This window comes from Carlito syrichta, unplaced genomic scaffold (assembly GCF_000164805.1).
Source record: "Carlito syrichta isolate Samal-C Ts95f unplaced genomic scaffold, Tarsius_syrichta-2.0.1 Scaffold309200, whole genome shotgun sequence".
Taxonomy (NCBI): domain Eukaryota; kingdom Metazoa; phylum Chordata; class Mammalia; order Primates; family Tarsiidae; genus Carlito; species Carlito syrichta.
In genome coordinates this window covers 1,262,367-1,279,226 of record NW_007253296.1, presented here as the reverse complement: position 1 = coordinate 1,279,226, position 16,860 = coordinate 1,262,367, and the positions used below count along the sequence as shown (strand labels likewise).

Sequence of the window (16,860 nt, the reverse complement as noted above, 5' to 3'; positions counted from 1 at the left end):
GCGGGTCTTGAACCTGCGGGCTCAGGCAATCCACTCACCTCGGCCTCCCAAAGTGCTGGGATTACAGGCTGAGCCACCGAGCCCGGCCGGGATAAATTCTAATAAGTAAAGCTGATGACCAAAGAGTATGCTTATTTTAAACCTGTGATGCCATATTGACTTATGACAGCCTCTTTTCTGTGAAAATATTTCAGGGACCTCACATGATAGCTTCTTTATTTCCAGCAGGCACAGACTTAAAAATGCATTACACAAAGCTGCCATAATTCAGTTTTTTTGGTTTTTTGAGTTGGAGTCTCACTCTGTCACCCAGACTGGAGTGCAGTGGCCACTCCCGGCCACCGCAGCCTTGACCTGCTGGGCTCTGGCAATCCTTCCATCTCAGCCTTCCAAGTAGCTGGAACCACAGGCGCGCGCTACCATGCCCGGCTTATTTTGATTTATTATAGAGATGAGGTCTCGCCAAGTTGCCCAGGCGGGTCTCAAACCCGCGGGCTCAGGCAATCCACTCACCTCAGCCTTCCAAAGGCGCAGGATTACAGGCTATGCCACCGAGCCCGGCTAATAATTCAGTTTTGATTGTAAATTAAGTTGTATTAAACACAACAGAATCAGCATATACTTTATAAACTAATGTATTATTTGACCAATTTCTGTACAATCCTTGGGGTCCTTGGGCCTTGCTGCTCTTTGTAGGTGCTATTGACTTCCAGAATTGGGAACTGTTGCCTCTCGATTATATTCTGTGGACCCAGGTACCCAAAACATAAGGTCTCATGCATATTTTTTTTGTCTATTTCTCAGATGAAGAGTTATCTTAAGGGTCATCTTTCTCTAATAGCTGCTCATCCCTCCCTGTAGCTCCTACCTTCAAATATGTGACTGTTTAGAACTCCTTGACCAAGAAGACAGATGAAAATGGGTGCCTGTGGATGGAGACTACAAGGGGTATGAAGGGAAGGGAAGAAGGGGTATTTCTTCTAATAAACCACCATTGTTAAAAAAAATCCATACTACTTGAGTTATTTGGTTAGAGATAATGAGGAGAATGACAATCAGGAGGAAGAAGAATAGGAAGTGGAAGAAGAGTAGGACAGATGACATTCATTGAGCACTAGCTATCAATAAGGACCATATTAAATTCTCCGCAGGCAACATCTAAGTTACTCTTACAACAACAGCCTTATGACTATGCTTATTATCATCACCATTTTACATGTGAGGACACTGAGGTTTGGGATAAGTAGTTTGCTCAGTTACATAGCAGACAAGTGTCAGGGCTGAAAATATAATCCCATGTCAAACCCATATAAGGCCTATGCGTTATAGCATAGTGGACAGGAGCTCTGTGTCTGCATTTCAAACCCAGGCCCACCAAACAGCTGAGAGCATCCTAATCTTTCTGTACTTCAATCTCCTCAATTGTGTAACAGTATATACTTCATAGAGCTACAAAGTTGAAAGAGGTTTGTTTGTGTAAAGTGCTTGGAGTAGTGCCTGATACATAGAAAGCATTCAATAAGTGTTACTTGCAATAATTATTATCACAGTAGTACGCTTTATCCTTGGGGGATATGCCTGAAACCTCAGATAGTCCCAAACACTATATATACTGTGTTTTTCCTATACATACATACATACATACATGCCTATGATAAAGTTTAATTTATAAATTAGGCACAGTAAGAGATTAACAACAATAACTAATAGTAAAAATAGAATAATTAAAACAATAAACCATCATCACTACTTTTGTGCTTTGGAGCCATTGTTACTAAAATAAGGTTAATGCCGGGCTCGGTGGCTCAGCCTGTAATCCCGCGCCTTTGGGAGGCTGAGGTGAGTGGACTGCCTGAGCCCACGGGTTCGAGACCCGCCTGGGCAGCAAGACCTCATCTCTACAATAAATCAAAAAATCAGCCGGGTGTGGTAGCGCATGCCTGTAATTCCGGCTACTTGGAAGGCTGAGGCGGAAGGATTGCCGGAGCCCAGCAGGTCGGGGCTGCGGTGGCCAGAAGCGGCCACTGCACTCCAGTCTGGGCGACAGAGTGAGACTCCAACTCAAAAAATAAATAAATAAATAAATAAATAAAATAAGGGTAACTTGAACACAAGTGCTGCAATACTGTGACAGTTGATCTGATAACTGAGATGGCTACTAAGAGATTCATGGGCTGGATGCAAATACAGCATGAATACGCAGGGCAAAGGGATTATTCTTGTGCCAGGTGGAACAGAGCAGGATGGTGTGAGATGTCATCATGCTACTCAGAATAGCAGCAACTTAAAAATTCTGTATTGCTTATTTCTGGAATTTTCCATTTCATTATTTTCAGACTGAAGTTTACTACAGGTAACTGAAAGGGCCAAAAGTGAAATTGTATAGATAGCCTGATGACCCTCAGTCCTAATTTTGTAAGACTCTAGAACAGAATTCAAGGCCAATCCTCCTTCCCAGTCTTTCCAAGTTCTTAGTGTAATTTGGACACCAAAGTCAAGCCCATCTCTTCTGCTTTTCTCCATTACAAAATGTAGGAGGCAAAAAAAAAAAGGGTTTATAATTTCTTATCTATGTTCTTCACAGTCACAGACTTAGGGATTTAGCTAGCCTGGGTTAACCAATTTACTGCTTATCTGGTCTTTGACAAGCCATTTATTTATTTATTTATTTTTGTTTTGAGTTGGAGTCTCACTCTGTCGCCCCGACTGGAGTGCAGTGGCCGCTCCTGGCCACCGCAGCCTCGACCTGCTGGGCTCCAGCTATCCTTCCGCCTCAGCCTTCCAAGTAGCCGGAATTACAGGCATGCCCTACCACACCCAGCTGATTTTTTGATTTATTGTAGAGATGAGGTCTCGCTGCCCAGGCGGGTCTTGAACCCGCAGGCTCAGGCAATCCACTCACCTCAGCCTCCCAAAGGTGCAGGATTACAGGCTGAGCCACAGAGCCCAGATGACAAGCCATTTAAACTCTCTGGTATCATTTTCTTGACTGTAAAAAAGGAGAAATACTAATATCTACCTCATCCGGATGCTAAGATTTATAGCATTTTCACAAATACCTCATTTGATTTTCACATCAACCAATAGACACCAAGTAAGGGGCCCTGAATAAATACTTAGTGAATTCATTCATTCTGTCAAGTTTTGTGGGGCATCTGCCACACCCAGGTGCTGTGCTAGCATTGGGGATACAACAGTGAGCAAGACAGATGGGATCTGTGCCTGCATGAAGTTCACATTCTAGAGAAGGAAACATAATAAATAAGTAAACAAACAAGATGACTATAGATTATGGTAAATATTTTGAAGGAAATAAAGAATAATGTGAATTAGAGTGGGAGTATGCAAGCCTACTTTAGTTAGAATGATCCAGTCTCCAGTGAAGTGATAAAATGAAGTCTTAAAAGGACTCTAAACATGAAAATAATAAAATTCCAGAGTAAGCTTCCAGATCATCCAATGCAGAATGTAACAAAGCAAATGGCTATGACCTTGCTTAGTACCTCTTCAAGTGTCTCAGGTTTTTATAGGGAGGACCATAAAAATGTTGAGAATTAAGAGGAGAGAGGATGTGTGAAGAGATTTTCTTGGGAGAGTGCTTTTGCCAAGCTATAAGCTTCCACAGTTTCAGGGTGGGAGATGGGGATGGAGGCGACACTGTCTAAACTCAAGCCAATGGAGGGGGCCTTCGAAGTCCTCCCTGAGAGCTTGATGTATGTTTCTTTCAGTGGGTGATCACCACAGAGTAGGAATGTTCATTTCCTTAGAGGAAGCACACTGCCACCCACAAGGATATATTTTATCAGAACTCAACAGACTGGCATTGGTATACTGTATTTTATACCTCCAAGGTCATTCAGTCTTAAATAATACTAAGTGGGCCATCCATGTTGCAACTTAGCGTGAACTACACCAAACCCAGATCCTTCCCACAGTCTCTTCACACCATTGTGATGTCCAGGCCCCAAATGCTTATAGCCCAATGTGCTGGACATCTTTTCAGCACTACTTCAAATACTCCAGATCTTACACTCTTATTCTAACCATTGCTACAGCAACTGTTTTATCTTAGGCATCTACTAGCTTAGCACAGGTATAACTGATTAGAGGTCTGCCTCAGACATGTACCCTAGCATTCCACATGTCTCACTTTTGCCTCAGGAATTCTTTGAAGCATGGGACTACTGCAGAAATTATCAAGCACTGATACATGCTCAACCTAGAAGCATCTGAGAGGCAACACTTGACAATAGAGGTCAAAAGCTGACAGATGAATGCTTCTCTCTTCCATTCCTCAGGAGAGGGATTTGTTGTTGTTGTCTTTTTGTTGATGTTGTGGTTTTCGTTGTTGTTTTTTGAATTGGAGTCTCACTTTTTCTCCCAGGTTGTAGTGCGGTAGCACAATCACTGCCACAGCAGCCTCGAACTGCTGGGCTCAGGCAACCTTTCCACCTCAGTCTTTCAAGTAGTTGAGACTACAGGCGTGAACCATCATATGAGCCCAGCTAATTTTTTTTATTTATTGTAGAGATGAGGCCCTGCCATGTTGTGCAGGCTGGTCTCAAATTCCTGAGCTCAGGTAATCCTCTCGCCTTGGCCTCCCAAAGTGCTGTGATTACAGGCAGGAGCAACCACACCCAGCCAGGAGAGAGGTTCTGAGAGCATTTCATAAGACTTTTCGGAAGCACCTGAGGATTGGGCAATCAGCACCACTTGCAATAGCCAACTCAATGTCACATATTAGTACCAAGTCTTCTTCCTTCCCTGTTAATTCCTGAACAAATAACTCACTTATCAACCATTTCTGAGGTTCCTTTTTCAGAAAACCAGACTAAAACATTCAGCGACTAGGTCTCAGCATCTGATCTTCCTGGACAATGCTTTAATATCACAAATATACCCACACATACATGCATGTATACAACACATATATACACACAGCCCCCAAATAATGAATAATATACAAACATAATAAACCCAAACAAAAAATAAATATTTCTCCCCACAGAAGCCCAAAGTCTTCAGAGCACTAGCTCTGCTAAAGTATAACCAAAATTGTCACTGCTGAACACAAGTGTTTAATTTGCAGGATAAAACATACATTCAGGTGACTTAAAGATTTTCCCTAAGAGCCAGGAGTGAGGAGGATTTGCTTTACATTTGCATAACTCAAAGTCCCTAGAGATGGTTTTCCTAACTGCCCAAATATGAAAGCCACTACTTCATCTCTTTGATGATTGAAAATTGAGCATAGCTTTTATTTCATTTTTCAGCTTCTTGCCTTTAACGTTTCAGAAAATGCTGGGTTGTCTAATCTCAACCAGGTCACTCTTAGGCAGGTTATATTTTACATGATTCAGTTTAAACATCAAACTAGTGGGGTGAGACGCCTATGATCTATGGGAGGATTCACACTGGGAAAAGGGGAGAAAAGGGAACAAAGAGTGCAGTCAGCTGTCACTTAAGTAGGGAAAGTTGCTCTATCTTTGATTGGCCAGATTTCAATGGCTTTGTCACAGTCAACTGCAAAGAGTACTGGGTAATGTAGCCTTTATTCAGGGTGGTTTTGTGCCTAAGGAAAATCAGGGGTTATAATACTATGTAAGAAGAGCAGAAGGATGTCTTATCACTAGGAGTTTCTGCTACTGCCACGCACAAGAGTTCCTCTCTAACTCCAGCCCGAATCTGAAACTCTAGAACTAAATAGAGTAATGTCAGCCCTTTCCAGGAAAAAAATTTCTGAGGTCAAATAGAGACCCCACTTTTCAGTAAGGGATCAAGGAGGGGTGAGCAGAGAAAATTCTTCAAGCTAATTTTTTTTTTTTTTTGAGTCGGGGGTCTATTGCCCAGGCTGGAGTGCAGTGAAAGGATCACAACTCACCGCAGCCTCGACCTCCTGGGCTCAGACAATTCTCACGCTTCAGCCTCCCCAGTAGTGGGACTACAGGCACTCATTGCCACGCCCAGCTAATTTTTAAATTTTATTTTTGTAGAGACGAGGTGTTGCTGTATTGCACAGGGTGGTCTCGAACTCCAGTTCTCAGGTGATCCTCCCGCTTCGGCCTCCCTAAATGTTGGGATTACAGGCATTAGCCACTGAACCCGGCTCCTCCCGGCTAATTTCTGACAACCATCTGCGGCAAGGTCGCCAGCCTTTTTTTTTTTCAGTTGGAGTCTCACTCTGTCGCCCAGGCTGAAATGCAGTGGCACACTCACGGCCACCACAGCCTCAACCTGCTGGGCTCCAGAGATCCTTCCGCCTCAGCCTTCCAAGTAGCCAGAACTACAGGCGTGCGCTACCACGCCTGGCTAATTTTTTGATTTATTGTAGAGACGAGGTCTCGCCAAGTTGCTCGGGTTGGTCTCGAACCCGCGGGCTCAAGCAGTTCATTCGCACCGGCCTCCCAAAGTGCTGAAATTACAGGCTGAACCACCGAGCCCAGTCGGCCTCCAACCTTTTTGGCATCAGGAACCGGTTTCATGGAACATAGATTTTCCACGGAAGTTAGAGGATCTGGGGGATGTGGGGTGCAAGGGTGTGGGAGTATATTGCGGGATGATTCAAGAACATTTGCATTTATTGTACACCTTATTTCTATTATTACTACATTGTAATATATAATGAAATACACAGCATCACCGTCTCAGCTCCACCTCAGATCATCAGGCATTAGATTCTCATACAGAACGCGCAACCTAAATCCCTCGCGTGCTCAATTCACCATAGGATTCCCGGCCTACGAGAATCTAACGCGACAGCTGATCTGACAGAAGACGGAGCTCAGACGGTAATGCGAGGGATGGGGAGTGGCTGTAAATACAGAATAAGCTTCCCTTGCTCGCCCGCGTTCACCACCTGCTGTACGGCCTGGGTTTTTAACAAGCTACGGAGAAATACCTGCAGACTTCGCAGGGTACCAGGTTGAGTTCTCCTACAGTCACGGAAACTCCCCCGCTTCCCCTTTCCGGTCCAAACAAAGCCTTCCCGAAACTAGCGAGTGGACCCGGGAATGTGCCCCGGAAGTATTTCCCTGTGACCCTACGTAAAAAAGATGGCGGCGGTGCAAGTTGCGGGATCGCTGGTGTGCGGGCTGCCGCTGGCTGCGCTACCTGAGCCAACCCTAGAGCAGGGCAATGGGTTCCGCCGCTTGTCTGCCAGGCTCTGCGCCCTGCGCCCGGATGACAGCACCTCCTCCCGCACCGAGATCCACCTCCTCTTCGACCAGCTCATCTCCGAGAACTACACCGAGGGCCTCACCGTGGCCCCGGAGGTAGGCGGGCGCGCCCCTGGGAGGGCGGGTTCTGGTCCGGGCCCCCACCCTTCAGGGAACCCAGCTGGTAGGGCACCCCCACTTACCTTTCCCAGCTGTTCCCACCTCCCGCTCCGGATGATTTCGTTTCAGGCTGGTTTGCTCCTTTGACCATGGCACATTCTTAGTTCCCCTCCATTTGGAAGACTCTGCAGTACTTGGCAAATTCACATCTTCTCCACCTTTCCTTACCCCCACCCCCACCCCCCTCCTCTTTCTGCATTCAAAACCCTTTGGCTCGGCGCGGTGGCTCACGCCTGTCATCCCAACACTTTTAGAGGCTGAGATGGGAAGACCTCTTGAGGAATTCAAGACCAGCCTGGGCAACATAGCAAGACCCGCGGTGTGATGGCGCACGCCCATAGTTCTAGCTGCCGTAGAGACTGAGGCAGGCGGATCCCCTGAGCTAGAGTTAGAGGGTGTGGTGAGCTATGATCGCTTCACTGCACAACCACCTGGGCGACAGCCAGACCTTGTTTCTAAAAACAAGCAAACAAAAACCAACAAAACATGTTGACAGAATTTATTATTACTCTATTGAGTACATGGTACACAGACCACGTACTGTACCATGCACAGTTTCAGGAATCTAAGAACGTGGGTATTATTAGGTCTTTTTTTACTGATGAAAATACTGAAGCTCGTAAAAACGAAGTGTATTTAAATCTGTCACCAGAGTCACTACATTTTCTGTTCCTATATGTTAACTTCTCCCTCTCTGAGTGATCTTATTCACACATATCAGATCTCGAATTACTAAATCTCTGAATTCTTGACCATAGTCTTCTAGCTCTACTTAGGAAAGATGGCAGCGGTTACAAGTTGCTTGCTTGCACAGGCATCTCAAACTGGACAGTTTCCTAAAGATAAGTACATTATCTCCAAACCACACACTCCCATCCCCAGCCCATCCCACCCTTCGGCACACACGTATAATCCCCCAAGTCACACAAGACACGAATATTGATTCTTCACCCTTTCCTTCATCCCAGATCCATCCAGATTCTTCAGAATCTGTCTCATACGTATTTCTCAGGCCATCCCCTCTTTGGTTCCCATTGCCATTCCCTTAGGCCTCATGCCGGAACTATTCCACGGGTCTCTAACTGATCTCCTGCCTCTAGTCCAGCCCTTCTCCAAGCTAGTCTTCTCTCTGCTGCTGGAGTGATTTTTTTCATTTGTAGAAAAACAAAAATTGATCACAAAATTAAAAATCTGGTTTGGGAGGGTCTTCAATACATATTGGTAAATGGTTGAAGCAAGTTACAAAACAGCTCATATAGAGTGAGACCAATATGGAGCTACAGGGGGATTTAAAAGTATGTTTATATATGCAAAGAAAAAGATCTGAGTTCACAACAGAACAATAGTGTATGTCGTTAGGGAGCAGAATGAGATTAAGGCCATAGTCAGGGGGACTTTTGCTTTATTTGTACAATTTTGATATTTTTGCAAAAAAATGTGTACCTTTCCAGTCCCCTCTCCTGCTACTCCTCCTTTGAGCAGTCGCTTAAAACTTGCTATTCTTCACATCTCCAGGTCATTGCTTGCTCTATCACCTTTGCAATGTTTTCTGATGCCTTGTCTGTTTGGCAAATTTTCCCCCATCCTTCAAATCATTCCAGATTCTGCTTTAAAATCACCTCCACAAGGCTTCCCTAATTACTATTTCCCCATAGAGTTTGTACTTTATTCTTTCAGCACTTGATCTACTTTATTTTAATTATGTGTGTGTGTTTCTGTCTTCTTTACTAGATTATGAGCTCTTTGAGGTTCAGAAATTTGTTTCTTTTCACCTTTGGAGCCCAAGGACCTAACATACTACCTGGCACATAGTAGGTGCTCAGAGACATTTTAGTCAATAAACATCAATGGATGAATGAAGAGTGTGATTTGCAAATAGGTTCCTCTTCTTTTAGAATTTTCTAACTATATATAAAATTTATTAATAATTAATGCCAATAGCATTGAATATCTGGTTCACTTTTTGGTATTTTTAACTGCAGTATGTGCTTTGATATGCTGGCAGTCTCCCTTTGGTTATTTAGTTATACTGTCTTTACATATGTAAAGATTGGGGTGTTTTGCCTGACAAAACATCAGTTATTTTCCTTCTTTTTTTTTTTTCTTTTTTGAGACAGAGTAGTGCTACACTATAGCTCAGACTACAGTGCAATAGTACCATCATAGCTCACTGTAACCTTGAGCTTCTGGGCTCAAGCAATCCTCCTGCCTCAGCTTCCAGAGTTGCTAGGACTATAGGGGTATACCACCATACCCAGTAATTAAACAATAAAAAAGTTTTGGTAGAGACAAGTTCTCACAATGTTGCCCAAGCCAATCTTGAACTCCTGGCCTCAAGTGTGCCTCAGCTTCCAAAAGGGCTAGAATTACAGGTGTGAGCCACCACACCATCTTTTTTTTTCTTTTTAAGCACATCCTATTTTTGGGCTATCACTTCATTTTTTTCCCCTACTTTCTGCCTCAGATTTTATCTTTCCCCATTCTTGAATGTGAATATTTATTTTTATTTACCATTTATCTGTGTTTTGGGAGTCTTCACTTGGCTGATAGGTATATTACCTCCTCTTTGTCTTTTTTTGGTAGGATGTTAGTGCTCTTCTTGTTCAAGCATGCCGACTGGTGCCTCTTAATCAGAATCATCTTGTCAGCAAAGTGTGTCAGCTTATCCACCATTTACTTAACAGATTACAGGTAATCATGTGTGTAACTTTGGAATTCAGATCATGAACTTTGAGAATAAGTAAATATCTTTGAAACACTGCATCTTTGGTAGGTATGAAAGGCTGTTTTTTTTGAGACACTATGGGAAAGGCAAATGTCTTAATAATGATATTAAAACAAATATAACTCTGACAAAAAAAAATTTTTTTCTGTAGAGTTCTAGAAGTCTGTCTATTAGAAATTGGGTTCATACTTTAAGAAAGGGATTGGGTGTAGTGGGAAACTGCCCAGGGGGGTGGGGGTGGGACTGGTAGTTGAGGGAAACCGCTAGGGGAGGGAGGGACACACCTCATAAACAAGAGTACCTGCATAATCAATGTTTTTATATGTAACCCTGAATCGTACTTCACATCTTTAAAAAAAATTTTTTTAAATAAATAATAAATAAATAAGTTTGGTTCATAAATCAATATCATTCAGGCCCCTCAGTCTTAGAATTTTTTTATAGAAGACGTATTCAGCCAAAATATATCTAAGAACAAATTGAAATGATCCACAACCTCTTTCCTACCAATATTTTCCCCATTTTCCTAAACTACCATTTTTGTGGCCTAGTTTTGAGCCTTATAAAACACAAGAAGTAGCTTAGGGCTAGGGAATACCAGATTAAATAACACCAGTTATTTGTGTCAATGTCTGTACTGTAGCTTCCCTCTCTATAGAAACTTTTCCAACTTGTTAAATAAATCAAATATAATTTGGGGAGCAGTTCAGAAATTAAGACTGTTACCACATGAGTATGTGAATGTTTTTAAGAGCATAAAACATATCAATTAACATTATATGAAGTTGGATGCTTTTGGCTCCAAGAAATAGAAAAGCCAGCCCAGAGTAGCAAACAATTTTAAAAAACAAAGAAAAAAAGAATTATTTCATGTCAGAAGTCCCAAGGAGACAGCTCTAGGTGCCCTTAATAAGAGACTTACCAGCATCTTTCCATTCTGCCATCCTCAGTCTGTGGGTTATCCTCAGCTAGCATCTGTCACAGCTATAAGATGACTGCCTCAATTCTAGGCCTCGCAAGCAAAAGAAATAACATTTGGCAGAGGCAAAAGAACAGTTTATTTTATCTTGTGTCTCTTTTACTTAAGAGTAAGGAAACTTATCCCATAAGCCCTCCAGAAGACTCTCCAGTATCTTGCTAGAGATACTTAGGTCGTATAAATACTTCTCTAAACCAGTCTGAGCAGGAGAATGATCTTACTGTGAATTACGGAAACCAATGGTTTCAACCTTCACTACACATTAGAATCACTTGGAGGAGAACTTAAGTTCCCTTGGTGATTACATATAAGCCTAGGTGGCTTACATGAGGGTTTCTCAGCTTCAGCACTATTGATATTTTGGATCAGATAATTGTTATGGAGCTGTCTTGTGCAATGTAGGATGTTTGGCAACATTCTTGGCCTCTATCCACTCTACCCACTAGATGCCAGTAGCACCCCTCTAACTGTGACAGTCAAAAATGTGTACAGACATTGCCAAATGTTCCTTGAAATTTAAGATTGCCCCTAGGTTGAGAACCACTGTCTTAGTCTAATTAGCATTTACCTTGCATCTCATGTGAAAGAGATGGACACCCAAATAAAATCAGTACTCTGCCAGCAGGGAATGAAGAAATGGATGCTGGTAGGTAACCAATAGTGTCTGTTACGTGAAATAAAGCTGTTTTCAAGTTGAGAATTTTTCAAACTGATTTGGAGTGGCATTTGTATGTTTATTATTCTCAAGTATATCATTTTTCTAACACTGGCTATTAGAAAAGTTCCTGATCACCTGTGGCACCTAAAGCCTTAACCAACTTTCTAGCATTTGATGACAGTTTGTTTCAATTGTCCATGAATAGATACTTGGATTATCCTGATCTGTCCCACCAAGATTATAAACTCCTTGATGGCAGGCTTATACCTTCTCTTCATGTTGTATTCCCCATATCATGTTAGAGACATAGTAGCTATTTAGCGGATATATTTATACACGGTGTATTTCTTGAATATTTACTATGTATAAGACAATTTGCATTAAATTTCAGTGAATTGAGTCTTATATACCTATGTGTTTACAGCCAGCGTCTGGTTAGTTCAAGGAAAAGTTAGAAGGACTTTGCCAGGTTCTACTTTTGAGTAGAGGAAATCAGGGGGAAGAAATGAGCAAGACCCAGGGCCACTATCTTGATCAAACTTTCAGGCCTTTAGAGCTGATTCTCTTGACACATAAAAGACGGACACACACTCTCTGTCTTTTATAACTTGATTCAGGTGAGCTTGCATGTCTATAAAAGCATAAAATAGTTTTTGAAAGTTAGATCATATATATTTTTTCCTCTGTAGGTGATTGTTGATGAGCAGAACCTGGATTTCCTGTTGTCATATACTATTTCAGCTATTCAGCAGTGTAGTTCCTGGACACACATGAAAATTCTTCAAGCCCTGGCAGCACTGGTTTACTGTAATGGATCAAAATGTCAAAAGGTAGTTTAAACTGTGTTCAGTTTTTCCTTTGAAAGGCTAGGAGCACAGGCTCTATGGCCAACAGACTGTGTTCAAGTCTTATCCTGCCACCAATGAGATGTTTAACAAGTAATCCTATTCATCCACTCTGGGCCTTGTTTCCTCTGTGTGAAAAATAGTTGCTCTGAGGATGAAGTGAGACGATATTTGTCAAGTGCTTGGCATTCAGTAAATACTGATCATTATCATTATTATTACCATTACCCATCAGCTATGCAGCTGAGACTAAAGGACATCAGCAACTACCTATGTTGGGAGTGATGATATATAGTGATGTTTTTTGACATAACCTTTGCATATTCATCTGAGAGATTTACTTAACAGCTAGTCTTTTAGTGCTTAATTGCCCTTTAGTTAAAAAAAATGGGAATCTGTCTAAAGGGCAGCATTTTTCTAGAAGCTTTTCTTGAACCAATATTGACTGTTATTTTGTTTTAGTACCTCCCAGAGTTGCTAGGCAACACTGGGCTCTTGATGAAATTGAGTGACTTGACTCAGCCTGATCCAGAAGTCAGGAGAGCTGCAGTACATTGTATGGCGAACTTATGTCTCAGGTATGTGAATCCAATGACATTTGCCAGTAAGTATTAAGATAGGGCCTCTCTTGGGCCCTCTAGGTAGTTCATCTGTCTGAAACCAGAGTAAACTTAGAAAAATAACCAACTTTGTATTCCTATGTACTTTGCTAATAAGATCATCTTATATTGTTTATTTTAATATTGTTTGTAAAGGAGGAAAAAATAGATTAGATTGTATTCCTAAAATGTAGTAAAAGTGATATAATGTGCAATGTATCAAAATTTTGTTTTCTGGTGGTATAAATTCTAACCATATTAAATTTTTAGAAAGATGTATTCATACAGATTTAAACTCTGATAAGATTTATCTGTCAAGGTCAGTTTCTTCTCTTTGAAGAAGATGGAAACAGTCCCAGCTTCTCACTATAGATTCATGCAATATGCACTAGAAAACAAGCAGCACACATGTGGACTAGTCTTTACTTAGCACAGTGCTGTCCAGTGACTAGGACGGCAAGTGCAGCTGTGTGATTCTGGCTTGACAGGACCTGTCTTGCATTATTTCTCTCTTAGGACTGAACAGCAGGGCTAAAAAACAGATCTCCCTTTCTCCATAGTTTTTCTTCTATAAACTTCTGTAACCTTTTCCTATGGAAGCCACTCATTTTCCATGTTCATTCTAGCTTTGCGCCTGTCCCATAGCAGTAACAAATTAAACACAGTACACAATTTTCCATTATATAGTTGTATTCAAGTATATATTCCAACTCTGTTAGTCTGTATTACTACCATTTTAAAATCTTTCTCTTTGAAAGTCACATATCAGAAGAGACTGAGTTTGAGTTCGTTTTTTTCTGTATGTGTTTAGTGCGCCAGGACAGCCGTACTTGGAGGAGCCCTACCAAAATATTTGCTTCCAAGCTTTCTTGACTACTTTGCAGTCTCCAAGATCATCTGATATGGATGATATCACATTTTGCATGGTAAGTGGACTGTTATTGATCTAGAGAATATTGAAGATGTGTCTAGAATCAGGAGTAGAACAGAGTCTGTTACTAATGAGTTTGATTTGGCTTTCTGTTAATTCGGTCTAGAGATATACTCATAAATGGAATGTTTATAACCTAAAGAGACCGAAATCATACCTTCTGGGTATGATGTACAAAAAACTGTTTTTATTTGTTTATTTTGTTTTGTAATTCTAAGTTTTTAAAGAAAGCCATATTATTTTTCCTCCTGTTGTATAAAAGCAATATAGTTTCAGGCTAGTGACTGTCTTTAAGATGAAAGGAAAAGAGTGAATTTCAACAATATCTTGCAGTATTTTATTTCTTTTTTAAAAAATCTGATGCAAATAACAGTTTGTTAATGTGTTTTAAAATTCAGAGTGATACATTTCAAACATTGTAAATCTAAGATAATAAAAACTTCTTATAGTCCCCTACTCAGATATAGCCACTGGAGATCATTTGTTTCATGTGCCCTCAGATTTTTTTTATATATATATAAATAAGTATGACTTTAAAATGGGATCGTATATGCTGTTTTGTAACTTTCTGGTTTTGTTAAAACTTATCGCTTGGACATTCTTTCGGTACATTTTAATATACTTCATACTTTCTTTTTTTTTTTTTTTTTTTTTTTGAGTTGGAGTCCCACTCTGTCGCCCAGACTGGAGTGCAGTGGCCGCTCCCAGCCACCGCAGCCTCAACCTGCTGGGCTCCGGCGATCCTTCCGCCTCAGCCTTCCGAGTAGCCGGAATTACAGGCATGCGCTACCACACCCAGCTGATTTTTTGATTTATTATAGAGATGAGGTCTCGCTGCCCAGGCGGGTCTCGAACCCACGGGCTCAGGCAGTCCACTCACCTCAGCCTCCCAAAGGCGCTGGATTACAGGCTGAGCCACCGAGCTACTTCATACTTTCTAACTGCTGTAGCTGGGCAACCTTAGGCAGATTACTTCACTTCTTGGAGTCTCCATTTTCTTCCCTGAAGTGGGACTGCTATAACTACCTAGTGAAGTTCTTATGAGAAGTATATGAAATAAAGCATTTAAAGTGCTTGGCACAAGACTTGCTGTTATTGTTGAGTTTCACATTTAGCAGAGGGTTAACTTCTTATATGATCACTGTCATAATCATCATAATTGAAAAAAATTAAAGTTCTTTCAGTGTTTCCTATTTCAAGCAAGGTTATAGTTCACATCCTCCCATTGTTGGGACAGAGTCCTAGAAATGAGATTACGAAATCAAGAAATAAATCTTAATCAGAATTGCCTTCCAGAAAGCAAGTTTTTTTCATGTGTCATGTGCTCCCATGTGTATCCCTTTGCCATTAAGAGCTGCAGAGGTTGCCATATTACAGAGCTTACCACTATGTTTTATCCTTATCACACTCTCCTTGCCAAACATCTTACCTCTCTCTCTCTCTTTTTTTTTTTTTTTGAGTTGGAGTTTCACTCTGTCACCCAGACTGGAGTACAGTGATACACTCACAGCCAACCCAGTGTCAACTTGCTGGGCTCTGGCGATCCTTCCGCCTCAGCCTTCCAAGTAGCCGGACTATAGGCACACGCTACCACACCCGGCTAATTTTTTATTTATTGTATAGACGAGGTCTCACCAAGGTGCCCAGGCTGGTCTCGAACCTGTGGGCTCAGACAGTCCACTCACCTCGGCCTCCCAAAGTACTAGGATTATAGGCTGACCCACTGAGCCCGGTCATTTGTACATACTGGTTTATAAGCATGTATAATAAGAACACCTGGTAGGAGTACTTTTTTCTCCTGGAAAACAATTCATAGTAGTTCATCAGGTATCTTCTCTGGATCTTCATCTCTGCTCTGTGTGTCTGTGTGTGTATCTAAAGTCTAAAGACTTTCTCTCTTCCATCCTAAGTGGTGCTAAAAAGTTGATCCCTGGACAACCTAATTTTATTCTACCTTCTAATGTGGTCTTCTTTTTTCCCTTAGTTGTTACAGAATGCATTAAAAGGTATACAATCACTTCTAAATGGTGGAAAGATGAAACTGACACAGACTGATGAACTTGGAGCTCTTCTAGCTGTGCTAAAGGTAAGACAAGTCTTTATTATGTTTAGAGTCTTTTCTTATTTCAACTCAAGGCATGGGAACCACTTTACAGTCATCATTCTAAGAACTGCTTTATGGTATTAAAAAGTCATGTATATTTTGAGAGAGCAGAATAAAATGTTCATATTTAAAATGCTCAAAATTAAGAACAGAAAGTGTAAATCTTGATTTAGTAAGTATATCATAATTTTTGTTTTTGAGTTGGAGTCTCACTCTGTCACCCAGACTGGAGTGCTGTGGCCGCTCCCGGCCGCTGCAGCCTCGACCTGCTGGGCTCCGGCGATCCTTCCGCTTCAGCCTTCCGAGTAGCCGGAATTACAGGCGCGCACTACCACGCCCGGCTGATTTTTTTTTTGATTTATTGTCGAGATGAGGTCTCACTGCCCAGGCGGGTCTCGAACCCGCGGGCTCAGGCAGTCCACTCACCTCAGCCTCCCAAAGGCGCGGGATTACAGGCTGAGCCACCGAGCCCGGCTAGTATATCATAATTTTAAAATTATCTATGAATCTCAAGAAAAGAGTAAGTAGCAAGGTATGACTTGTGGATAATTGAATTATAAATTATCTTGTATCTGTTTATACTTGCAAGAAACGTCAGGATTTTTCCTTGACTTTTTCCTCCAAGTAGTAGGCAGGCCAGCCAAGAGGTATGTCAGTAGGTAGCTTCTGAGCCTGCCAATCAGTG

The 16,860-nt window shown here is 41.7% G+C and overlaps 1 protein-coding gene across 1 annotated transcript in view; it reads left to right on the top strand.

The window, feature by feature from the left end:
• Nucleotides 1–7,047: 7,047 nt before the first annotated feature.
• Nucleotides 7,048–16,860, top strand: part of HEATR6 (HEAT repeat containing 6) — a 36,093-nt gene continuing 26,280 nt past the window's right edge. The window contains exons 1-6 of the mRNA XM_008066966.1: nt 7,048–7,271; nt 9,918–10,025; nt 12,386–12,526; nt 13,004–13,119; nt 13,952–14,066; nt 16,056–16,157. Coding sequence (XP_008065157.1) covers nt 7,053–7,271; nt 9,918–10,025; nt 12,386–12,526; nt 13,004–13,119; nt 13,952–14,066; nt 16,056–16,157 — 801 coding nt within the window. The 5' untranslated portion in view covers nt 7,048–7,052. The remainder of the gene's footprint in view (nt 7,272–9,917; nt 10,026–12,385; nt 12,527–13,003; nt 13,120–13,951; nt 14,067–16,055; nt 16,158–16,860) is intronic.